At 38.1% G+C, this 25,581-nt stretch overlaps 2 protein-coding genes across 2 annotated transcripts in view; one reads left to right on the plus strand and one right to left on the minus strand.

Moving 5' to 3' along the window:
• Window positions 1-1,067: 1,067 nt before the first annotated feature.
• On the minus strand, window positions 1,068-20,466 carry CTR9 (CTR9 homolog, Paf1/RNA polymerase II complex component). The gene is made up of 25 exons (XM_027700025.1): window positions 20,356-20,466; window positions 18,372-18,470; window positions 17,343-17,582; window positions 16,784-16,901; window positions 16,118-16,207; window positions 14,705-14,853; window positions 13,778-13,885; window positions 13,183-13,290; window positions 12,826-13,062; window positions 11,962-12,051; window positions 11,730-11,858; window positions 11,449-11,632; window positions 10,843-10,931; window positions 10,385-10,570; window positions 10,116-10,203; window positions 9,736-9,884; window positions 7,566-7,682; window positions 7,251-7,396; window positions 5,755-5,826; window positions 4,471-4,606; window positions 3,832-3,978; window positions 3,223-3,380; window positions 2,819-2,915; window positions 2,385-2,497; window positions 1,068-2,146 (listed from the first exon to the last, which is right to left on the minus strand). Exons 1-25 carry the CDS (start codon window positions 20,398-20,400, stop codon window positions 1,735-1,737), a joined length of 3,507 nt encoding a protein of 1,168 aa, XP_027555826.1. The 5' UTR covers window positions 20,401-20,466; the 3' UTR covers window positions 1,068-1,734.
• An 86-nt stretch (window positions 20,467-20,552) lies between these two features.
• Window positions 20,553-25,581, plus strand: part of MRVI1 (murine retrovirus integration site 1 homolog) — a 103,413-nt gene continuing 98,384 nt past the window's right edge. The window contains exons 1-2 of the mRNA XM_027700039.1: window positions 20,553-21,514; window positions 22,685-22,773. The gene's annotated coding sequence lies outside the window, so the exon portion shown is untranslated. The remainder of the gene's footprint in view (window positions 21,515-22,684; window positions 22,774-25,581) is intronic.

Raw genomic sequence — 25,581 nt, forward strand, 5'->3', positions numbered from 1 at the left:
GACTGTGCTAGTGGAGATGCATTTGAGGCAGAAAAAAGTTTCTAACATCCCACAGTAAGCACTCTACGTTTTTTCCTTCCTATTTTTGGTTAAAAGTTGGCTCCTCTCATACCTGGCATCACCTGGCATGTATTAGTCTTCCTCAGTTGCTCTAACTTCCTCACACTTCCTCAGAGCTTCGTAAATGAAGCAGCGTCACGTCAAGTGTAACACCTCATCCATCCACTGCTTCATTGTGGCTCTGGGTCATGATTCTCTTGACAAGAGAATCGTTTCCTACAAGGGCCCAACATTTTCCTCAAGTCCATGTCTTCAGAGCTATCTAGCTTCCAGCCTTGGCTGTCACAAATCTTCCCCCTAAGTGACTATGTGACAAGCACACTGAGTTAAGATTCAGTTTTGCTCTAATCCAACAAACATGACTGTTGTTCTTCTACTCTGAATGTTACCAAACATGTAAGTTTTAGGTAAGGTCACAGATAGAAACTTGATACTAAGCTGAGCCACAAAGAGAGACACCCAACTGTTCTGTGTGTCTGCTGTGGTTACCAACAGCCCATAAACACATGAAAACCCCATACACAATGAGAACAGCTCATGCTCACAGCACACCACAAATAGCAGCATGGGAAACTTCACTTTCAGGCAGTGCTTCAAGTGAACCATCAGTAGTGACAATCCAGAACTCCTAAAAACAAAGCAATATACTTTAGGCTGTGCAATCTCTTAAAACTTGTAGTGATACACTATCCAGGTCTACACAATCTTCTCTTGGCAAACTATTAACATAGGACCTGATGACCAATGAAAAAAAGAAAGATTACTTTGGACTGGTGCAAAATACAGAACTGCAGAGAAAAATCAGATTTGCTTTAGTCTACAACACAGAAATTTTTCACTGTTATTCCTGAACACATTATATGAAAGGACTTAATTCCAAAAGCCACGTACTTAAGCTAAAATACAGTTAAGACTGCTTCCTCAAAACAGACTCCTGTGTCAAATTTAACATTTTCACATTTTCTGCTTATACCTTTTGAGGGGCAAAATAAATCACTCCAAGCAAATAAGCAGGAACAGTTTATTGTGACATTGGCAGCTTTACCCTTCTCAAGCAATACAGAGTTCTCTCAAATGTTTTTACCTGCCAATTTAAATATTTCACCCACATCTGCATTGCTAGTTCATAAAATTTAAGATCTGCATCTTTTCAGCTGATTTAACACAAAAACAGAAGCAAAAGAACAAAACCTCTTGGAAACATAAAGAGTCACACCATGGCACATTTATTCTTCATAGAAAGTAAGAAAAATCTCCCTACGGACCTTTACTCAGAATGAGGAAAAAGATAAATATCCAGTTCTTTGTCTGTCTAGTAGGATTTTAAGATCCATCTATGCATGTATAGGCAGAGAACACGGGTTTAGCCACACTCAGCCACCTAAAGAGATTTTATGTTCCATAGTTTTTAAATGCATTCTGTCTTTGGCGTGCTGACTACAGGACAAGGACTCTGTGCATCTACAGCAGTTTCAAATTAAGAATACACCAGAAGCCAACTTAGAGATACATCCATTAGTAACCAATAGAGAGAATCACAAGAAGGTCTCACAACACCTCACTAAGACATTAAGGGCTTTTTAAATCACAGTTTTCAAATATAAAAATTGCATTTTCCCTATAACTGAAATATATTTACATGAAAATTTTTAAAAGATGGTCTGTCATTCCGATCTAATCACTGTCATCCGAACCACCTTCAGACCCCTCCTCATTGGATCCCTCTGGTTCAGACTCGTTACCAGATCCTCTGGCAGACCCCTCGTTGTCAGACGCTCTCTCAGACTCTCTGTCGGACTCGGCGCTGCGAGAAGCCGGACGAGATTCATTTTCGGAGCCCCCGGAGCCGCGACTCCTCCCCGACTGCACGGACTCGTTGTCTGACTGCTCCGACTCCGAGCGCCTCCTCTTCCTGGGCGACCTATCACTGTCAGACTCTTCCTCGGAGGCGCGGACACTGGCCCTCCTGGGGCTGCCTGCCTCGCTGCCAGACTTGTTCCTGTTGTCAGAATCACTGTCGGAAACAATGCGCTTGCTGTGCTGCTGCTCCCCCTCCTCTGAATCACTGTTGCTATTTCTAGCATGTCTGCAGGGAAAAACAGAGGAAAAAAGGTATTGAGAGGTGCTATAAGGTGCTATCCTATCTTCAAATGAAAATGAGACAGCAGGATTTGAGTAATGCTAGTGCTAGAAGAATGAGCAGAATTAATCTGTGATGGGAAGTGAGTACAATGAAAGAGTTCTCACTACCTCATTAACACTGCATTTTCTCTTGAAGGCATGCACTGAAACTAAGTTCATACAAAGTTAATTAAGGTTCTTACCCATCATCAGCAATCTTGAGTTTATCCTCATCAGAAGAATCATCACTTGATGAAATGATGGCTTTTGATTTGATCTTTCCTTTCATTGAAGGAGGCAGACGTTCTGGTTTGGGCTGTATAGGGGGAAAACAAAGATTGTTCATGTGGCTGGTTAAAGCACAGGGCCCAAACACAAACACATTCACAAAACCAGACATGCTTTTCAAAAAATTTTCCATTTGCTATCACTTAAATTCTAGATGGCTTTGGAAATATCCTTTTCATCCTTGAAGCAGCAATAGCAACAGGGGAGGATAAAAATAAGCTCATGTGCAGTTGGCTTCAAGAAGTTTTGTTGGAATTTTCAACATTAATAAATCTCTCTTGACTAGGGTAAATGCTGAACTCCAAATACCCATTTAGAAAGTGATGCAGCTATTCAGGGTTTAACTCACAGCTTTCTTTTTCTCTGCTTTGGGTGGACGGCGTTTTTTAGGTCGTGGGCCATTTTCGTGTTCTTCATCATCACTCCCCTCATCTGTCTTCTGGGGCCTTAAAGAGAAACACATTTCATATGATATAGAGCATAACATTGCAAAAATGTTATTCATTGATAATTTCATATGATATAGAGCAAACAAAAAAATCAATCTCAAGAAATGTCCAGTTTATCAAGTATTACTCGAACTTCTTTTGCAGAGTGGCTGTTTAAGTTTTAAAATGTGCATGTGTAAATTAAAATTAATTATGTGACCTCTTGCCAACAGTTCATTTTTAAACTGTTAGGAAAGACTGCATGAGAATATACTTAAAAGCCCTACTATTTCTCAGGGAAGTCTAATATTAAAGTATCAGCTACCTCCTCCTCTTCTTCTTCTTTCTCTCACCCTCCTCTTCTTCCCCATCTTGTTCACTGCCACTGCCCTTCCTCTTCTTTTTCTTTCTAGATATGGGTAGATCTTCATCACTGTCATCATTGACGAACTCATCAAATTCCCCTGCTCCTTTTTTGGAACGCTGGAATAAATACACACAACACAACCTATTATTTGCCTTCCAGTTACAGAGCTACCAGAAAACAATTCATAATAGACATTTCATCTGAACATGTTCTGAAAGATATGAAAACACAGACCTTCTAGAGATCATGGAAAAGCTGGCACAAGGTTGATATCATTTAGAAACTGACCCCAAATTTGCACATAATAAAATAATCTGTTATTTTAACAACCACATTGAACAGACTTAAGTGATGCCGCCATGCTCAGAACTTTCAAGTATGAGCTTCCAATTTTTACATTTTAGTATTAAACTTGTGTCATTTCACTCAGTGGAGCCTAGGGACTTGAAATTAAAAACCTGTGCTCCTGCAAGAGACCATATGTCAAAAGGGGAATATGAAGGACATTTAATTAAAAAAAAAAAAAACAAACAACAAAGAGAGAGAGAAAAAAAAAATCTGTTCTACCCTGCCTCCACCGCCACCACGTTTTTTCTCCTTTGATCCTTCTACTTCACCAGTGAACATGAGAATATTCTTGGTTTTCTCCACATACTGAGCTCTTTGTTCCAGAAGTTTCTTCTGTTCTTCTTTTTCTCTTAGGCGCTTCTCTTCCTGAAACATTGAGAAAACCAACCATTATTGCTGTATTTGCAATTATAATCGCAGGGGATAAATTATTTGCTGTCAAGAAACTGGAAAATTGCTTTTTGACAGCCTATGTCACAAGAAGGTCCACATGGTAAAAAAAAATAAATTTCTACAAGCCTACGGTAGAGAAGGCCAAAGTCCAAAAGAACTGTTGCACCAAGTTCTTCCTCATCCAGCCTCTGTCAGTACAGAAATTTGATGGCAAGAAAACTTCTGGCACATGTATTTTACTTCATTATAAAACTAAAAAATCTATTTCTGAGGCCATGGGGAAGAAAAAGTGAGTATCACCTCTTAGCTATAATATTTTCTGCTAGCGCTTGCTATGACTAAGAAAAACAGCACTATTACGTACCACCCCAGAGCAACAGAAGCATGCATACTGGTAATGTACATGCTTCGTAAAAATTAGGTATACTTAAAAAAATGTAACGTAGAGAATTAGCAGAATAAAACCTGTTCTTTAAGCAGTTTTTGGCGAAGCAGCTCCTTCTCTTGCTCCTGCTTTGCACGCAGCTCCCTCTCCTCTTCATCCTGCTTGCGCGCCCGAGCCACGTGGTACTGGGCCTGACTCAGTAGGTCGGAGCATTGCCTGCAACGTGCAAGGTTCTCAGGTAAAGGAAGGTGGCAAACACATATTACAAAAAGAAATGGTAAATTATGAAGGGCATGCACCACAACACTACCTTCATATCCCCAATAAAGAAAAAAAAAGCTACTTGAAAGAGCAGGTTTTTGAGTAAATGAAAGCACTTTCTAGTAAGCTGATTTATCTTGCGATGTATAATTTCAGAACATATGGCTTCGCACTTATCATTTAGCCAATTCATATACAGAAGACCCACACATGAACATAAAAGGAATCATCCCAACTAATTTGGATAGCTTCAGAAGTATGGTTAATAAGAATTTATATTTAATCACAACATCCTAACAAACCTAAGCAGGAAGGTAGGTCAAAATTCTAGCTTAAAAAGCCCAGTTGTGTAAGAGTTAAGGTTGCACAAAAAGTAGTCAAGTTGCACAAAACATTAAAGCAAGGTGCTTTCAATACCCTCTTAGCAGATGTTAAAATGATATTTCTTTCAATATTGTTTTCTTCTCTGCACAAAACGCTTTAATGATACCCATTTCAGATGTACAGTGCACGATGGCCAACAGATGTCATTTGTATAAGGCCACGGAAATCTTACAAGAATGTGCAATAAATGAAACACAGGCCATACTGAGTGAAAACCTAAGGAAAAAAACTTAAAAGGAGACCAATTTGGATAGGCTTGTGTACAAGCTCATTACCCCTGAGCAGAAGTTAAAGCAGACTACCCTGCAAAACAAAAGCTTTCCATGACCCATGAGCATTCACACTCAAAAAATCTCCATGAAAGGAAAGCTGTTGTTAGATTACTATGCTCAGAGTCAAAAGAGTAAGAGGTAGAAATGTTTAAATAAATGTCACTGCACTCACTGATGGAAAATTTGCCATTAAAACACTAAAGCTTGGAGACTTCAGCTAATGGCAGACACCACATGTTGACAGTTTTAGACCACATAAAAATGGCAGAAAGCAAGGACAGGAAAAGAAGGAAATAGTAATAGGGAGTGACCCTGCACTTGTATTTCTGCTGTTCTAAGAAACTGTCAGTTGAAATTTTGAAATCTAGTTTTAACACAAAAAAAACAGGGTAAAAATATTCCACTTGGTATCTGAATGGAGGATTGTTTGTGGTTTTGGTTTTTTACCTGGCTTCTGTAGCAGCAAGGGCCAAGTCAAATCTCATCTTATCACCTACTTTACTCAAGTAACTGAAGTATCTGGAGAAAAAAAAAACAAAACAAAACCAAACAAAACCAAACAAAACTTAGCAAATATGGCATTATTTACATATTTATTGCAATTTTGCCTTAGAACAAAAGCATTTACTCCTGAATTACAAACCTGTAGAATTCAATAGACGAGGAAATCTCACCAATTTCCTCTGTTCCAGCCTCTTTTAATACAGAAGATAAAAAGTACGTTACAAGTTCTCCAAATTTAAAACACTTAAAACATTTTAAAACAGCTCTAGAAAGGAAAAAATTCTGAAGAGAGTTCTAAGAATTCATTCACTGGCTCCAACCAATAAGTACATTGCTGACCCCAATAGATTTATTCCTTATCTGTCCCAGCTTACATGCTTGAATTCAGCATAAGAAAAGGAAGGAAAACTTATTTTTTAAAAATCCTTTAAGAACAGCCTCTCTGACCCAGTGGACAGGCCCTTGCACATACAGCAAGCTTCTGAGTAGACTGGTAAGCTGTGAGGATCAGTGCTTTGAAAAGCTTCTCCAACTTATTTACAGGAAAACGACTTTCTAACTTTCAAAGTTGCCAGTTTCTTCCCATATACCCACCGAGACATTTTAAATGAAGTACTTTTGCACTGGACTGAACTCAAATCCTGGTGTGTATAAATAAAATAATTCCTTGCTCAAGTTTTAGACTACGGAGAGTATTTTCCAAAAAGTTTTAGTTAATAGGCAAAAATAAATCCATGCAACCTCTTCAGGACAATAAATAACAAGCTTCTTGCTAAATGTACGTTAGAATTTGTATCCTCCACATAACAGTAGAGCTAGGAATCCACAAAGCATGCCCCAGCTACACCAGAAACACCTAGGAGCACAATAAATGGTTCAAGGATGGTGACAATTGGATCACATTAATCACATTGGTATCCATCTAATTTATTTTTTTTTAATAGAACTAAAATATCTCAAATGCACTTAAAAAACTGCTTCTGTTCCTGAGCCGTGACAGTACTTAGGCTTTACTTGCCAACAGGAGGGTGAAACTAGTTTTCAGGGACTGCCAGGCATTAACTAGGCTTATACAACATAAGATATATACAACATAAGCTTATACAGATTTGCTTTTTAGCCTTATAGTTTGCTTTGAAAGAAGTCGTAAAAAGGTATTAAAGTAATAGAATAATTTTCAACATTTTTTTTCAACAGTGCATTTCCAGGAAGAAGGGCATCTTGGCTGTAGCAGTAACAAAACCCTTTGAGAAACACATATTGGCACCTGCTCAAACAAAACGGGCTCTGGAGAAAGTCTGAATGCCCAGTTTTGTCAGCCCCAATCTTTTGTTTTCCTACCAGAAATGCTGGAATTACACACAGTTCTTCACAGATGACTGCTCTTGTAACCAGATTAACAAAATAGATTATAATGACTAGAACTAAATGACCTTTACCTGTGGGCGAGCTCCAGTTCTTTCACAGCGTTAAGCACTTCCTTCAGATTGCTTTTCTCATCTTTCAGGACAGAGGTAGCCAGTCTCTGTAGCACTAAAGCCACATTAAACATCAGGACTGTATCACTTGGTGCCACGTGCCTGGCCTGTGAAAAAGGATGTCAAGATAAGCCAGTGTGATACAGAGGTGGACTGAAATGACACACAGAGAATAAAGCACCATCATTTAAATCCCAGAGCACCGAATTTAAAGAGACACAAACACATCAACTTACAGTAATTTATTCTGTGACACATGATGTTCTACAGTCGTACCTTTAACAAAGTTTGTTTGCATTCCTGTAATTTGCCACATTTGAAGAGCGCCCGGGCCAAATATAACAAGACTTCAGTATTTTGATGCTTATAGAACTTTCGGAGGCAGTTTTCATACTGAAATGGGGGAAAAAAAAAATCAAAGTAAGAGGTGACAGTGGTTTGTTACTTTGGTTAGCTAACCCCAGAAAATGTTTCTCTTAATAAAAAGCACTACTGCTAATATGCTTTTTGTTTTTTAAAGAAGTGTGTTGTGCTACATGGATGCCTCCTTTTCACTGTTCAGAAAACTTTTTCCCATATTCCATTGCAAGTACCCATATTTTCTAGAAACTGGTAGCAGCTCAGTAGGCTCTGTAGGTCTTAAAATACAGAAGAATACTTTGCAAGTACCATCTACTGTAATTAAGCCTAACCAACGTGACTCATTTTAAGACCACTCAAATATTCTCCACAGTATGGAGGGAGGAATAAAAGATCTGTTTTCTCTATTCACACAAGGTATTTTACAAGTTGAAATATACCTAACGTGGTAATTCCATGTATCTGATGCAATTAGTTTAAAAAAACCCCACACCTTTCAGATAACCCAACATCAAATTTGTTCTGCCCACCTAGCTGAGGAACCTGGCATGCCAAGGGATATTAGTTGCTGTAAAGTGTAAAAGATGGCTTCATACTACAGGTTTGGTGGGTCTAGAATTAAAGGTTCAAACAGTTACCAAACTTAACTTTTTCAGTAACGAGCACCTTCTGTTTGACATATTCTTTTCTCAAGCAAATCATTCACCCTTTCTAAACCTCCAAAAAGGCAAGGAATATACAAAGTAAGTTTTATTTCCAGCTCAGATGTGGAAATTGCACTGAACTGTAGTGGCTGAAGTCACTACTCTTGGATCCCACTGTGTTGTGACCACCCAGTTTTCACTCACCTTTAGCATCAAAGATTTTGTAATTAGCTTAAGACTGCCTCGGATTTGTGTGCTTTAGGGTGGAGAACTCACTAGGGTAACTGTCATGGCTGCAGTAAGCTAGGCTAGCAAATTCAACTCATCTCCCTTTGAGTCCAGTACCACGTATTTCAGACTGTGACTGCATAGCAGAACCCAGGGAACAACAAAACACCTCAGTAAATAAACACATTTCCAGTAACATCGTTTCTCAAATATATTAGCAAACCAGTGAAATATTTTTTCCTCACAAATCAAAAGGTGAAAGTCACACCCAGTTTTCCACTGTGATTCACTGCTTGAACAATTGCTAAAATTAGATTTCCATTAAGGTTTTTGGTGATAAAAACAGAGCGTTAAAAAAAAAAAAACAACAGACCCAATTCAAACACAACAGAATGAACACGGTCATGGTCACATGTTAATATGTTCAAGCTTGTTAACAGCAGTTCACTGGAGGATAGTGACTACTGAGGTCTTGAACAGGTAAGAAAGGCTCAGTAACACTTCCTTATTAAGCATCAATAAAAGCTTCAGAACAGCTCTGAATTAAGTATTTTCAAGCCTCAGTCTTAATGACATAAGTTTGTTCGGAGCTTCTGTCCTGTCCAGCATATGCTTTTTTTTTTTTTAAAGCTTACTTGTATGCTTTTGAGCAACTAATTGAGTCAATTTAGTTAGGATTGGTTGATACTTGAAAGTTCGCTTGCTTGAGCAGGTCGAACTAGCTGATCTCAACAGATTTCTTCCTGCATGAATTAACTACTGATGCTAACTGTGGTGAGAGAAATTACGGCACAGTCAGCTTTTCAGACAGCTCTGACTGTTCTTCATGCAACCATTTGCAACAACAAAAATAAGAACTGTTGCTATTAAAAAAATCCCAGCAGCAAATTGTATTTCTTTACTTCAGTAACATCTGAATGGAAATCACGTACAGTAACTACACTGACTGAACCCTCTCTGACTAATAATTAATTCCAAAACCAAAATTCCCAATTCTGTTTGAACTCTGCTACAAAAGTCGATAGGTGCTTTGTTACCCTTAACCCACATTTGGCAGTTTGTTTTTAAACCTAGACTTGACAGCCAACAGTAGGTTAGAAACAGACCTATAACTCATTAAGATATTGGTCAGAAACTTTCACAAGCTGCCATGTCAACAGAGAAAAACCCAGAAGTCATCTAACACATTACATAGTTCAATTTGGAGGTGTTACCATCTGCACAGCACTGATGTACTGTTTCTGCTCCACGTAGATATGTGCCAAATTCAGCCACACATCACTGATATCTGCTGTCGCCTCTCTCACTTGGGCAAACACATCACGAGCTTCACGGAAATATCCTTTATGTGCCAAGACAGCTCCTAAGAGGAAAGTAATATGTACAGTGTAAGCTTCCAGATTCATGTGCTGCGTACTCCTACCAGAGAAAATTAAATACTGCCTGAATAAAGCTCCCTATCAAAAACTGACATAGCTGCCATTTCCTGTGCTCCACTACAGAGTGTTCAGGTCCCAAAAAACCAATTATATGTTAAAGCATAAAACATAAGAATATGATCACCTCTGAAGGAAAACTAGAGTCTAATATTCACCTATGCCATTAGCAGCATACAAATTCTTTGGATCGTTTCTGAGCACTTGCTTGTAGATCGCTAATGCACGGTCTTGATGACGTTTCTCCTGCAGGAAGAAATAACCCCAATTCATCATTCACTTTTCTAATGGGGAATTAAAAGATCACCTCAGAAGTTTCATGGCCTATTAGGTGCCAAACAGGCATCAAGAAAAGGCTCTGAATAGCTAACAGTGTTCAAAAATTAAATCAACAAACACACACAGAGTGCAGCCTGATGCCCGTTACCTTTTCTCTGTCTCTTGTGGGTTGATGAAGAGTCTGCAACCAGACATTGCCAAGAGCCAGCATGGAATAAGTATCATTTTGTGTGGAGGGCTGTTTCAATATCCTTTCAAATTTCTTCTGTCCTGGCCCCCACTCTTGTTTAGCCAAATGAAGGTTGCCAATCAGAGACCAAGCATCCGGATGGTCCTAAATAAAAACTCACTGTAAGGTGCAAGAGCACTGTTTTCCTTTGCAAGATTACTTTTCCAAATCTAAAGTGCTATTTTTCTTAAATAGAATTCCATATTAAAAAAGAAAACAGCAAATGAAATACACAGAGAGCAGATTATGGTAGTTCTCTGTTCTTCCCCTAGTTTATGTGAACAAACAAAATAAAACCACAACAAAAGGAAAATTAAAATTTAAGTTAACTTAGTATTTCAAGTGTTTTAACTTTAAACACTTCTAGGGTTACAAACCTGATTTATTTGAAGTGCTTCTTTAAACCAATCAGAAGCCTCATAGAAATTTCCTTTATCCCTGGCCATAGCTCCCAAGCGCAAGTAACCTAAAAATAAAACCAGAAAATAAAAGTCAGGGAACGGGTTGAAGTCATCTTGAACAAAGAATATATTTCAAAATTTCAAAAGCAATCTTTTTCTTGAAGGGCTAAGGACAGCAAACACTAAGACACCTTTCATATTCTGTTCAAAACAACACACAGCAGGTGAAGAGGAATGTCCATCCATAATGATGACAAAAAAACCTACAGCTTCAGTCACGGTGGGGGAACAAGTGGGCAAAAGTATGCAAGTCTAGAGCAGCTAATTTTGCTAGATTTTTGGAGTATAGTATGATTTACTAATATTTAGAAGGTTTAAAGCTGGAGATTGGACTACAGGAATGATGCAAACCTTGAAATAAAAGAAAAAACAAACCAGTGGGGAAAATAGCAGGTAGGTAAGCAGAGCCCAAAAGAATGAAAAGAAGGGCAGACAGATATAAGGAGACCAGAAGACACTAAACAGGAAGATTTTTGGTATTATAAGGACAACTGTTGAACTAAAATACCAAATGTTCCTTACAATCAACATAATTAGGATGTTCTCTTAAAATGTTTTTGTACAGCTTTTCCGCTTCGTGGAATTCGCACATGGCCTCATAGAGCCTGGCAAGGTTATAGGACGTTGTTACGGAGATGGCATTGTAGTAATGCTCGTCATGCTCAGCTTCTGCCTTCGCACGATCCAGGGACGCCAAAAAGTATTTCTGAAGTATTGAAAGAAAACAGGAGTGAAACACTTTTCATAAAGGAAAAGTTCTGGGTGATCAAAAAACTCAATTAAGGCTTTGAGGAACTACACACCTTTGCTTCTCCGAGGTTGCCCAGCCTGAAGTGCAGAGCACCCACGTTATTCAGGATCTCTGGTGGGACATCAGCCTGGACTTTCTCTTGCAGAATGCGAGTGGCTGTTCCATAGGCTGACAGGGCACCCTGAGCAAAGGGAGAGAAAGGGGATGAGAGAAACCAGACAATGAGCTCTATGTGCTCTTATGAAAAGCACAGCTGTAATCCACCAATTGTGTATTAATAATACCTGTATATCAGTTTGTTCTAGAATCTGGGCTAGTTCAATCCACGCCTCTACATCATCAGGATATTGTTCTGTGACTTTCTTTAAATGTCCCTGAAAAACAGCAGAAAACAATTATGCCACTTTGTAAACACACAACTAATTTAAATAAATGGAAATAAAATCAAAAGGAGTGAAGGCATTAACCTGAACACTAGAAATATATACCATACTGCAGGAGAAAACATCCTAACCAGTTGCACAATGTGGTCACAGAAAACCCTGCATTAGTTTCCTTCCCTCATTATTCTGTTTTTCTGTGGAACAGAACACCTGCTTCAAGTCTTAGAGAAGCAGAAACTATCACACCAACATGAGACATTAGAGAAGTGATGTCTACTATTTTTTGCATTTATTTACCCAACATCAGATTTAAAACACCTTTCATTTAAAAAAAGCACAACTGTGCTTCCACATAAGCCAGGACAAATGTTTTCTGGAAACCACCAGCTAATTTGCTGTCTTCAGGAAATCACAAGCTAACTTACCACCTTCAGAGAATGTTAACATATATGGGAAGAATTCTACCCTTGTCATAGCACTAAGTACTACTTATACCAATACCATAATACCAAACACGAAGCTGGGGATCCTCTAAATTCCTGGCTATGCTTTAGCTAGAGCCCAGTAGAGTCTCAGTTCTGCCCAGAAGTTTTGGCTCTTCACAGACAGGAGGATCTCTTGGGACAGCCCATATGAAACATTCCATACCTACAGCCAACTAACTCCCAAGTTTTATGCAACTTAACAAGCAGTCTGATTTCAGGTCTGACTTTCAAGTTCAACTCTTGGATATAAAAGTATGACAGTGGCAGAAGCAAAACTCACCTTTGCAATATCCCGTTTCTCCTGGTCTTCTGAAGCCGCATAAAGAGATCCAAGGATTTTCATAGTCTCATAGTTGTTAGGATAGGCTTTCAAAACTTTTTCAAAGCACTGTGACGCATTCTCTTTGTCCCCTCGATAAATGTACATTTGACCCAATCCAAAAAATGGGAGTACAAAAGAAGATGAGGCAAACTGAGTGGCCTGGTAATAATACTGGAAAGCTTGATCATAATCTTCCTAATTAAAAAGAATTAAATGAAGAACAGTTAGTGTTTTTAAAGGTAACCTTTGCATGAACTTTTATAACCCAGATTTTTTAAGTGTAAGCTCAAAGGGTGCTTTTAAAAACTGCCCTACCTGAACATGAAAAGATCTTGCCAGCTGATAACAGCTCTCTGCCTGCATTGCTTCCACTTCTGTGTTATGGAAAGCATGAAGAGCCAAGTGCTGTACTTTACCATAGTCCTGAAAAAAAGGAAGTTAGATGAAATTTGAAAGCCTTCACTTTATTTATGGTCAAGTGATTTACTATTTAAGCATAGATAGCTGGAAAATACAACAAAGCTTTAGTCACAGCACTGACTAAATAACAACATTTAGTTTCAGCTGTTACTGGTCTTTTCTCTATTCCACATTTTAAAGCATGGAAGAGTGGGGAGGGGAAAAACAAACAAACAAACCACCCAAACCCAACTAACCAACCAAAAAAAAAATCCCAAACAACAAAAACCCTTCAGGACACAAAGGTGACCTTGACTTTAGGAATAGGTGTACCTTTTCTTAGTTTTCTTGAGAAAGGTTTACAGAAAATTCAGATCAAAAACTTTACACTTGTCCATCTAGATTAACAGTTCCATTTTAGGCACCACTACAATGAGGGTGAATCTAACACTGGAATTCTTGCTGTTCAGAGGTTAACAACCATTTAACTAAAATTTCACAGATCTCTTACCTTCTTGAAAAAGAAGTGATTAGCCAAGTGATTCAACACCATTGGATTACTGGGGTCAATCGTGTAAGCCCTAGAGAGGAGCTGAACACCGTTCTTGATGGAATCAGCCTAAAGGAAACATTGACAGGTATCAGCAGCACTTCAGGAGCTGTATCTTATTAACAACTTATGGAAGTCTTAACAGATATACTTTTTACCCATGATGTAGTAAACTAAGAAATTTTCAGACATTCTGTGCTAACAGAAGATCTTTCTAGGGAACTAAGGTTTCTACAGATTTTAGCAACATACAATTTTGTAACAATTTTTTTTTTAACACTTAAAGGTCTTGTCTTCCACTGATAATATCTGAGATGGTTAATGCAAGCTCAGGAAGTTACGATCCCTATTAAGCTATATGAGCATATGCATTTTTCTAGTGATACAATATCTAGAGAGGCAGGATCACCACTTTATCATAGTTTCATCAGTTCAATTAAAATTTCTTCTTGCCTACTCTTTGGTTTACCACATGGCATGCATGCCAAGACTGACTGACTAGGACTTTAAGACTTGTTTGAAAGCTTATGTTCCTTAAAGCCCCGGGAATATATCTTTTACCTTGACCTTCCTTCATATATCTCACCATGGATTTTTATTATTTTAATTGAAATAGTTAACCTAGCACTGTTTTTGTGTAGCTAACACCTCTAGAAATAACAGAGTTGAAGATTATTAACAACAGAAGACAGCTCTTTTTTTCAGAATGTGCTGCTCACAAGTACGTATCTATAATATCATTCAACAGTGGCACAGACTTGAAACAATTTAACTACAAAAGTTATTACCCATTTTAAAAACTCGACTACCTTTCAGAGGATAAAAATTTTGCTTTTTCACCTGAGAAGAAAGTGAACTGAGCATGGATTCTTGCTAAGGCAGACCCACCTCCTTGTTATTGAGTTCCAGAACAGCCAGTCCAACCAAGGCCCCCACGCATTTGGAGTTGAGCTCCAGAGCCCTGCTGAAGGCCAAGCGAGCTTTCTCCAGCTTGTTGAGCTTCACGAAGCAGTGGCCCATCCCTAACCGGACCTCGGCTAGGGAACAAGGTGACACCATTCAGAATCCCAAAGTTTCAACTTTATGACTTTTTTTTTTTTTTTTTTACAATCTGGACATCAAACAAAGTGAAAGCAGAATTTTTAAACCCTGTAAAGCCATCTAACGATTTGCAGTTTTTGAAGTCGCCTCCCACGCTTGGCCACAAAACTTGAACATATTACTAAGACTTTATTTCTTCATACTCCCGAGAACATTGGTCTATCTCCCAAAGACTTGGATACTAAACAAAAAATAACCTACTTCATGGAAATGTATTAAAAAATAATGGAGAAAAGCATTAAAAATTCGCCAGATGAAAGGGCTGGAAATTTCTCAGGCAGGTTAAGTTCACTCAAGACTATCAAGCCTTCAGAAAACACAGACAAATAAGCAAGTTAGCTGGTATTTCTCCTCAAAACCAACTGACTCACTGCTAACAAAAATGCTCTTTATCATCCTTTAACTTCCATGACCACATACAGGTAGACTAATACATAAAATTTACATCATATTGCCCTTTCAGACTGCTTGTGATCTAAGAATACAAACATTTATAAACAGCAATTTCAAATCCGTGTCTGTATGAAAAAGGAGAGCGAAGGAAAGATGTTTCTTGAAAAGTAAGGCTTGCACTTCTAAATGCACTTTTGCAGCAATGAGTCTTATGGTAAAGCAGTCCAGAGAACACACATCAACTTTGTAACAAACCCTTTTTCAGAAAGGTTATGACAAAATATAGCATATCTCTCAAAAGACTTTTGAGTATTTATTTCCCTAGTGTAAATACCTTGAACTAATATATCTAAATCACATGTATCACTTTTACAACTGTTACCCATCACTTTCTCAGACTTTTGCATATGGAAAATAATACAACACCAGAAAAACTCACATCGTGCACTAAAGGTAGATTTCCACTTTTCATATCTTGGTTCATTATTGATACTTCATTTCTGAACCCTTATTCCACGAGTTCACAGATAAATTTTCCAGGAATCTTGAACAGTTTCCTCCCCGTACAACTTCTCATTTTCTAATAAGTCTTTAAAAGGTAATACTCAGAAAACACCCCTCGTATTTTCCTAAACACAATTTCCTTCTCTAACAATTAAGAAATACTTCAAGTCAATGAACACCTGAACTCCTCTATAATGAGGGCTGGGGTTCTTCTGACAGATATAAACCACAAAAATGCCCTTTGAATCTAATTAGTTTGCAAGGACTGCAAATACTTCCAGTAGCAAATACTTCCTGCCTTACCTGGGCAACCTGGATTGGTACGCAGCGCTTTCTTGTAGTAGGCAAGGGCTCCTCTGTAATCTTTCTTGTTGAAAGAAATGCATGCTTTACCTGTTATGGATAAATCAGAAGCACAAGTACTATTCAGTAAACTGTGCCAATTTTCAAAAGTTACAGTTAAAAACTAATAGAAAATTCAGACAACTACATCTTTGATTATCTTTGATGACGTCAAGTATATGAAAAAAAATCAAACATGGGAACACATTAAATTTACATTTTCTTTTTTTTTTTTCCAGAAACTTAATTCCTTCCTGGTCCAGAGGAAAGACACTTACTAAGTCTAGTGAACAACTTAAATTACAAGTGTTACAGCCCACTGACCCCTCACCAGCAGTATCTTCACCCTCAACAGAGTACACAGCTTCACTGGCATCATCAGGGAAGTATAAGTAGATGGAATGTATGTATGCCCACAAGTCTCAGAAGATGCCAGCTAACATTCCACTTTCTCCTAGCTCTTCCACCTATGCATGCTTCCCAAGTTTAAAGTAGCCTCTGTCACGTGTTTCTGGTCACCTCTTGATCACATTCTCTCTACTCACATATGACCCCTCTTAAGCACATAATCCATTTCAAAACTCAACTCCAAAGATCAGGTTTTTACAAATGCACATAAACTCATACCGAGAAGGGCAGGAATATTATTTGGAGACTGGTTGAGCACAAAGTGGAATTGTGCATCAGCTTGGTCCATCTTATCACCTTCAAGCAGACAAAAGCAGGCTCTTCCCAACAAGTGATTCTAATCAAGAAAAAAAAATTGCAATACATTTATCTTTGTAAAATATGAAGTTTGGACTACAGGAAAGATTAACTGGCTACACTATATGTTTTCTATGATTAATTGATTTCTCTTACATCAGCAGTAAAATAAAACAGAAAGGGTCTTTATCATCCCTTCTAAAGTTCATATATTACCAAGCAAGAGAGTAACAAAAAATGCTTCTTTCCCAACCCCCAAGAGTTGACTGAAGTAGTTCTATCACATGTGTCAAGCTAGAGATAATCATTCCTGGTGGCACCACACACATTTTAGATACTTACAAGTTTTGCTTACATGTACTACACTAAGACTTTAAAGCCTGAGCAGCTCCTATCTTCCCTTTAGTGAATCAACACTTGTTCTCTTTACAATAACTAAATAATTTACAAATATGGATTTTTAAGCAGATTCTGGTTTTACCTGATCGTACATGATGATTTTGTCAGCCATAGTGTACAGCAAGGTAGCCTGTGTAATGAGCTCCTTCTTGTTGTCTTTGTTCTTCTCCTTCCGAGCCTGCTGCACATAGTAGGCTGCCAGAGTGTCCAAACACGTCATCTGATCCTTCTCGTGGTCTCTGTAGTCCAGGTTGCCATCTATGCGCGCGGCTTCCAACAGCTTCACAAAGTCTTCTGTTTTCCCTTGCTTGTAGTATTCCAGCTACGAAACACACAGTTTTAACACACAGTGCTACCCCAGCAAGCATGTAACATATCAAGTGGATGCTTTAGGTGTCACACAGATTCTTTTTCCAGCATGTAGGGATAAAACAGATGTAAATGTAGGGATCATCAGACAGAGGTATTCTGATAACGCCAAATATTTTTGTCATAGTATCATAGAATGGTTTGGGTTGGAAGGGATCATAAAGATCATCTACTTCCAACCCCTCTGCCATGGGCAGGGACATCTTTCACTAGACCAGGTTGCTCAGAGCTCTGTCCAACCTGGCCTTGAACATTTCAAGGGATGGGGCATCCACAGCTTCTCTGGGCAACGTGTCCCAGTGACTCACCATCTTAAAACACAAGGTTTTGAGCCATTTATAAATAAAGATTCAAATGGCTTTCCTCTGAACTTTTGTCTTTTTGCACATTTCACCATACTTTCCATAGTATAGACACTGCCCCCTCCTTTTTTACGAAGTGCATAACCAGAGGCACAAAACAGGAAAACTATTGACTGAGATATAAAAAACAACTTAGAAAGCAAGCCTCAAGCAGCACTGCTTCATGAAAAAAGGATGAAGTTAAGACCTTAAAATGCATATGTCAAATCAGAAATATCAGGCTTTGAGTCAGTGACTGAATGATCCCATTAAGTTCCTGTTCAGAATTCAGTTATCACTGGCCATAAGAGCAAGGAAGGGGAAATTATTATTGTTGAAGTGGAAATTATTATTGTTATGTGAATATAATATTTAAATATACAATTTGTATACATACTAACCGCTAAGGCAATCCATATGTGCAGCTGGGTGTGCTCCTGTTTCAGAATACTTATCACTTCATCACCCTCAGGCAACTGATCGAAGTCAAGCTCGATAACCTAGAACCAAACAGTACAGATTAGCTTTTCACAAAACATTAATAACATTATCTATCACTGAGCTCAAAGGAAGCTGGATATTTCAGAGCACAAAACATAAATAATTGCTTGTGTTTAAACAAGGTTATGGACAAAGAAGGAAGAGATAAGGTAATGTATTCTGTACAAGACAAAAGCGACAGCCTCTCAGAAATATCACAGAAAAGACAACCCAATATTTGGAATACCAGTCAGGGAGAATAAGCAGAGATGCTAACTCAACTTCTTTCACTATGGACTTCAGGCTTGGAATTTTTACAGTCCAGCTAATAACCAACTTGACTGCACACTGCTGAATTTCTAAAACTTTTCCTACAGGTAATACAAAGATCTGGGAGAGAGTCAAAATATTCGAAGTTATCAGATGTCAGAGGGTCAATACTCAAGACTGATCTCAGAGTCCTGAAATTTCATAAAGTCCTCTTAATGCCCAAGGAAAGTAAGAGACTACTGAAACAACTAAGTTCCTGAAAATTCACAACTGCAGTCATCATCAGTAAACAACATTAACTTTTCATCGTGCAAAAATTATTTTGCAAGACTGTCTTCCCATGTTGATCCACTCTTCTGATATTAAAAATGAGGAAAAAGGAACAGATACTACCCAGGTGGGATATTTGGGAACACAATTTAACTGCCTGTTAGTTCACCTGCTACTCAGTCATGCTACCTTTAATATTAGTCATCTATGTTACAAGTCAATTTGACAGCAAGGGAGAGGTGCAGTTGTTGTACCCAGGCTTGTCCCCTGATTACCAATGCAGGGACTCCTTCTCTCTAGGCTGAATTAAAGCAACCCAATTTATATGGGCTTATAGCTTTGCCTATGCAAGACTTTAGAGTACCAGCAAAAACATTTCTGCCACTACCCGCTAATTTTAGTTTTGTCTTGCACAGTATCTCCTGTTTGAACAGATAATGATGTTTTTAAATTTGGGCAACACTCATCCATGAACTAATACAGTTATTAATGAGAAACAGGTATTACCAACTCAGCAAATACAAAATGGAAGTAAAAAAAAAGGGGGAAGGGGAGTAGTATTTTAAAGCAATCTTTAGTGATTAATTCAAACTTTGGGATCTAAGTAGTCCCAGACAGAACCTGAAGAGCAGCACCATGATCAACTATTCATGTTGACACCTCACACAGAAATTTATGTCACAGAACAATACGCTCTCCAACATGTAAAATCCATAAAGTACCTTTGTGAGACTTAAAAATTCAATGGCAGTCACGTGAAATTTTTTTCTCTATATACATATGACATGTGTATATACATGTATGTATATATACATGTATATATATATGTATGGTGTATATATATATATAAATATATATACAAAAATATATATAGAAGAGTGTGGATGCATATGTTCACAGAGAATATTCTTTAACCTGTAAGCAGTTATGTTTCAATAACTTCCTTACCTACACTATTGACTTAGTATCTGATATGGAACGATTTAACTTCTAACCTTATAACACCCTGGAAATTTCCAAAGATTTCTCTTAAATCTTTTTAACCTTGGCCTGGGACAGTGTATCATAACTAAAGAAAACTTAAGTAAGTTTTTAAACCCACGCTGAAGTAACTTTACCCAGAGGACCCACTGCCCTGCCTGTCTGAGGAGTGCCAAGCTGTTTACAAACAGTGCGGTCACAAAAATCTGACAGAACAACCTATGGAGAGAATTTCCCTGGACACACACCTGCGGCCCCGGCACCTCAGGGAAAGCAGCGACACCGCCGCCCGACCCCCGGGGCAGAACTACGAGGGGCAGCGCCCCGGCACGGACCACCCTTCCTCCCGCAGCCCCTCCCGCCGCCTCCCACAGCCCGACTCGCCTCGTCGGTGTCCCGGAGCGGGATCTCGATGGAGCCCCGCGACATGTCGGCGACTGCTCTGCGGGGCCCGCCGGACCCTCCACACGCAGGGAACGCCTCACGCCGGGCCGGGGCCGCTGCCGCCGCGCGCACTTCCCCTCACGGCACCGCCCGACCCGGACGTGCTCCGGGACGGGGCGGGGCAGCCGCGCCGGACCCGCCTCAACGGCGGCGTGAGGGGGAAGCTGGCTGTTCTCCCTTCCCGTTCATGAATGCATCACGTACCTACCCATAGAAATATCTCTATATATAAGACACTGAAAGGCAGTGCCTTTATTCTGTTTTTATTTGTCCTTGCACCCGCTGGTCCATGGGATAGATTTGCCTGACTGCTCTCTCTGGTCTTGGGACAACGACTCCCTCACGGGCAACGCCTCCTCTCAGGATGTTTTAAAATCGTTATAAAGGTTTCCACATAAACGCGTTAAAATGTGCGGATTTTCCCCATCTTCGTGGGAAAGCAGTGTGTAAATCCAAATAGATTTTGATCCGACTAGCTCAGCTGGTGTAATACTATTAAACCATATTTAAATTTTTCAGCCACAGCACGGCCAACTATTTTCAAATTATCCAAGTGTTTCTAATTACAAATACTGAATCTAATAAAATCTGATAAAATGCTGAGCCCGGGCGCTGATCCTGTAGCCTGTTCTGTGTGAGGGATTCAACCACAGGGAGGTGCAAAGTAAAGAAGAAATTTTAAAATTTGACTGCTCCTAAATTCTGTTTTTCCAATTATGATGGCAGATGCATTGGTGTATTTACAGCAAGCACAGTAACGTATGACCAATCTTGGGTTTTTCCCAGCTGTACCAAGGCAAAAAAAAAAAAAAAAGCATACTAAGACTAAAGGATCGTCTGGCACATTTCTACTGAGGTGATTAAAAAAAATTAAATCTGTGACATTACTTACACAGCCTATTAAACCCTAAAGCAAACAATTTTGTCCTATAGCTAATTATCCACAGAATACAAAATTTTGAATGAGGCAATAGTCACAACTATAATGCATTATACTAGTAAATTTGATTTTTAAAATAATTGTGAATTACTGTAATACTATGTATTACAGTAGTAATGACTAGATGACTTGCAGTGTCACCTGTTCTCCGAAGCCAAAGTAAGTAGTATTTTTAATTACTTAACATTTTGAACATGAACTTTTGATTTTTATTTATGCACTAATTATTCTGAACTGAGTTAACCAGTCCATTACATTGTAACAAGTATTTCTCCTACTCTTTGAGTAGATTTGTTCCATAAATGCCTTTTGTAGAGAAACTTTTGCATGTGGCAGGAAAGCTGAGTGACATTGAAATTAGTAGGAGTGTGCATTTTTTGCACTGGAAACATACCAAAACCAATGTTATGCAGAGCAAGATGCTAATTAATAGAGTTTCTAAGCCTGCTTTACTGATTTATAGGCTGATTTTTCAAAATAAACTACTTTTTAGGTATTGTTGCTCATGCTGAAGGTATTTGGACTGAAAAATCAGCCTGTTCCTGAGGTGTTTGCTCACCAGTGTCTGTAGTAAATTTACTTTCCTCATAGACGGAAAACTAGTTTTAATGAAAGATTGTATAAGGTCAGACCTTAAGAATATTCAACCAAAGTTAAAGAGGGAAAACAATTCTTGCTTCCTGCTATAAACCTAATAGAAATGTTTTAAAATGTTTAAAACTTTGTTATATACTATGCAAACTATTGACTTAAATATTGCTTAAAGCTGGAAAAGTCCTTTTTTCCCATATACACTGATAACAATAAATCACTATTGCTATGTAGAACTTATTTTATGTATAAGATATTGTTCTAGTAGAAAGAGCTGCTTTTTTCACATTATGAATGCTTAGGGACATTTCAAGACACGAGGCTCGTTTTATCTTGCTGTCTTTTGTTTTTACTTCTTTGTATTTTATTATTATGGAAATTTAAATCACTACTTTTAAACTTGGATTGTTAACAATATCAGAAATACTTATATAAGTAAAGTATCATACAGCAAGTTGAACTTCCAGTTGTGATATGTTATATACAGGAATCAACACTTTTACAGTGTAGCTGTGAGTCCTGGGATGATCTTAAAGTGGCTCCTGGGCTCCAGGCAGGGCAGTGGCAGGATGCACCTCGGGGGGTTGGTCAGGGCATTTAGAACTTATTAATTAATTTAGGCCTTGACATGATGTATATCTTGAAAAGATAGTAAGCAGGTTTAGTAAAATGCTGGGCTGGTTGGTTAAGAAAGCACTAAAAATGAACTTAATAGGTATATTTTTATTTATTCGATAGTTTAATATTGTGCTGGCTCCAGAGGCTATTGGATTAGCTGTGCATCTCAAACTTGTTCCTTTAAGGAGCTGGGATTTTCTGTCCTGCTGGTGAGGAATGCTGATGAAGGCTATATCACATGAATTTTGAGCAATGTTATAGGTACTCTTTTCCTACAAAACTAGCTCTTTTAATAAAACACTATGAAATCTAACAAGACAGAGCTGTAAGAATGGATGGTCTTGACTGCTTTGTGTTAATGTTTCACTGGGAGGTGTAGTGTTTTTGCAGACCATGAAACATTTTGTACAGCTACTAAAACCTGCATAATTTTATGCTGCCAGAGTTGTTAATTTTTTGTTGTTTTTCGTGCTTCTTCACATGATTACGTTTGCCTTATTTATCTGATAAACATAGTTGTGTCCTACTGAGTTAGTCACCTAAATCTACAGAATTGTTTTGCAAGCAAAGACTGTTAAGGGGTGTCTGTGATTGTGGTTTGCAAGCAAGTTGTGTATTTGAAGATGGAGAGAGAAAAATTAAAGGGACTTCATGTTTACCTGTCCTACTGACTTCCTTCTAATCCTCTTACCTGGCACAAACATTTCCTCTTCGCACAGGCCCGCTTCTATTCACTCTACCACTGGTTATGGTTTGCCTGGGTTGCATAAAATGTAATGTCTCCGTACTCAGGAATATTGCGGTGCCGAAATTATAGCTGCACTTCTTTTCAGTATCCTTCTCCATGTGGGACGTAGGGAAATATTTCCATTTATTTTTTGATGAATACAGAACCTGGTCTGACCCCAGTACACTTCATGGTTGGTTTCCAAAGGACAATTTTTGTTGTTGTTAGTTTTTGCACTGATAGCCTTCTACCTTCTGTGTATTATGCTTAGCATTGATTAGTAGGTATAAAAGTGTGGTTTAAAAGAAATTAATCACAGAAACATTACATTCCTTGGGTTTGCTTTGCTTTATAGAGTTTCTCTTGGGAAACTCCAGAAAGGCAGCTGTAGGATGCAGGAGACTTTCATTCTGTTCTCTGTGGGGCTGGTCAGAAATGAATAGTGCCGTAAAAAGTTAACAGTACAAGTGCAGTTCTATAAAGTGAAATTTTTTATGCTTAAAACCTCACCAAGTTTCTAAATATAAAACTGTCAATGCAAGTACGGTATCGCTATTGCCACCTTCTGGCGACTGTTCACAGTCAGTATCCAGCGTTCTCTCTACAGAGGATTTGGACTTCCTCTGCGGAGTTCAGTATTTTATCTGGTTACAGCTTTGCATTTTCCTATCTCTTGGGCTTCAGTGTGTTTCAAGATGTCAAGAATGTGTTACTTGTTCCAGGAAACTATGATTGATAAATACTGATTGTTAAATGATAAATTTTATTTGAATGATAGACATATCATATGCAAAAAGAGTGATTTTTCCCCTCCCTTCTCTTCCTGGTGAAGGCTTTTTCAGGGATTATGCAATAGCATTACAGGTTTAAAATGCATGTCAGCAATTAATAGGACAAGTGAGGATTATACAAAAGACAGAAGAGGGACCGGATGATATTGCAGTGCTGTAATGTAAAGAATGAGAGTATCACTAATTTTTAGGATAGAACATTTGCTAGGAAGACTTAGTGGCTCTAAGACTTTGAACAGATTTACACCTAAAGAGATATATCAATTTTTATTAGCTTATTTATTATGAACTTCACAAATTTTGCCGTTGTGTATTCCCTCTCTTTTAAAAATATTTATTTTACAAAAGCTTGCACTTGATCAGAGCAAAACTTTTAAAAAGAAACCAAAAGTTTGGGGTGGAGACTACACTGACTGTTCCTTGCCAAAGCTGTTTTCCAGGAGAACTCCTGAGTTCTGATACCACGTTCTTTGAAATGAAATTGCACAACCCATTTCTGAACACATTAAATCACATTAATGCTGTAAGAGATATTAGTAACTAACCCAAGAACATTGAGGTCTCCATCATCCTCTAGTCTTTTTGATAAAATTATTTTTCATAAACTGGTTTTTTTGACAGGTACTTTGACATAAAATATTGTCATGTAATAATGACAGTTGTTTTTCATAAAATACTTATAATAAAATATACTTTCTCTATTCAGTGGAATGTTATTGTATCCTGAAAATTGAAGGTAAAAAAGACTACAGAATAGATACAGAGATTAATGTCTTCTGATACCATAATGGTACTTTTTAATGTATTATGAAAGTAGCAGAGGGACTACATCTTATTTAAAATATCTCCTTCTTGTATTATATGCCTGTTCAAACAATTCTTTTCATTCTGAAACCTGTGCATGTTCTCTAAAACCCAAGTTTTTAACAGAAAGTTTAAGGAAAGGAAAACACATTATACAAGCAAGGACTTGAGTGCAGAAGTCAGTTCCAAAAATAACAATGAACACTTGTGCTGAAATTCTCAGGAAGGATGAAGCCTGAGAATCAGCCTGAAGATGAAGAAAGCTTTTGGGAATATGTCAACAAATCTTTCTCTGTTTCCTGGCAGTGACTGGTTGTTCTCAACGTCCTTTTCATTAATGTGATTTATCATATAAACTATATACTGACTTCTATACATAGAATGAAATAGAAAAACAATTGATTTTCATGTATCTAACATCCATAGTTCCTTCTCTGAGTATTTACTTCTCTTCTGTATCTCCATTATTTTTTTCTTTTACAGAACCCTTTCCACTTTTGTTTAAGCACTAAAGGTGACAATGTTTAAACAGATTGATGTCCTTACTTTTTGTGGGCAGAGCTCTGTCCTGCCAGATGAGATCTGAATGATCTGTTCAATAGCCTGTGAATGCAAGTACCTGCTGATCTAGATAAAAAAAAATTTAAAAAAATAATATAAATCTGGTTTGCATCACACAGAAATCTTCTGAAAAC

The sequence above is a fragment of the Neopelma chrysocephalum genome, unplaced genomic scaffold, assembly GCF_003984885.1.
Source record: "Neopelma chrysocephalum unplaced genomic scaffold, ASM398488v2 Primary Assembly neopelma1_24, whole genome shotgun sequence".
Classification (NCBI taxonomy): Eukaryota; Metazoa; Chordata; class Aves; order Passeriformes; family Pipridae; genus Neopelma; species Neopelma chrysocephalum.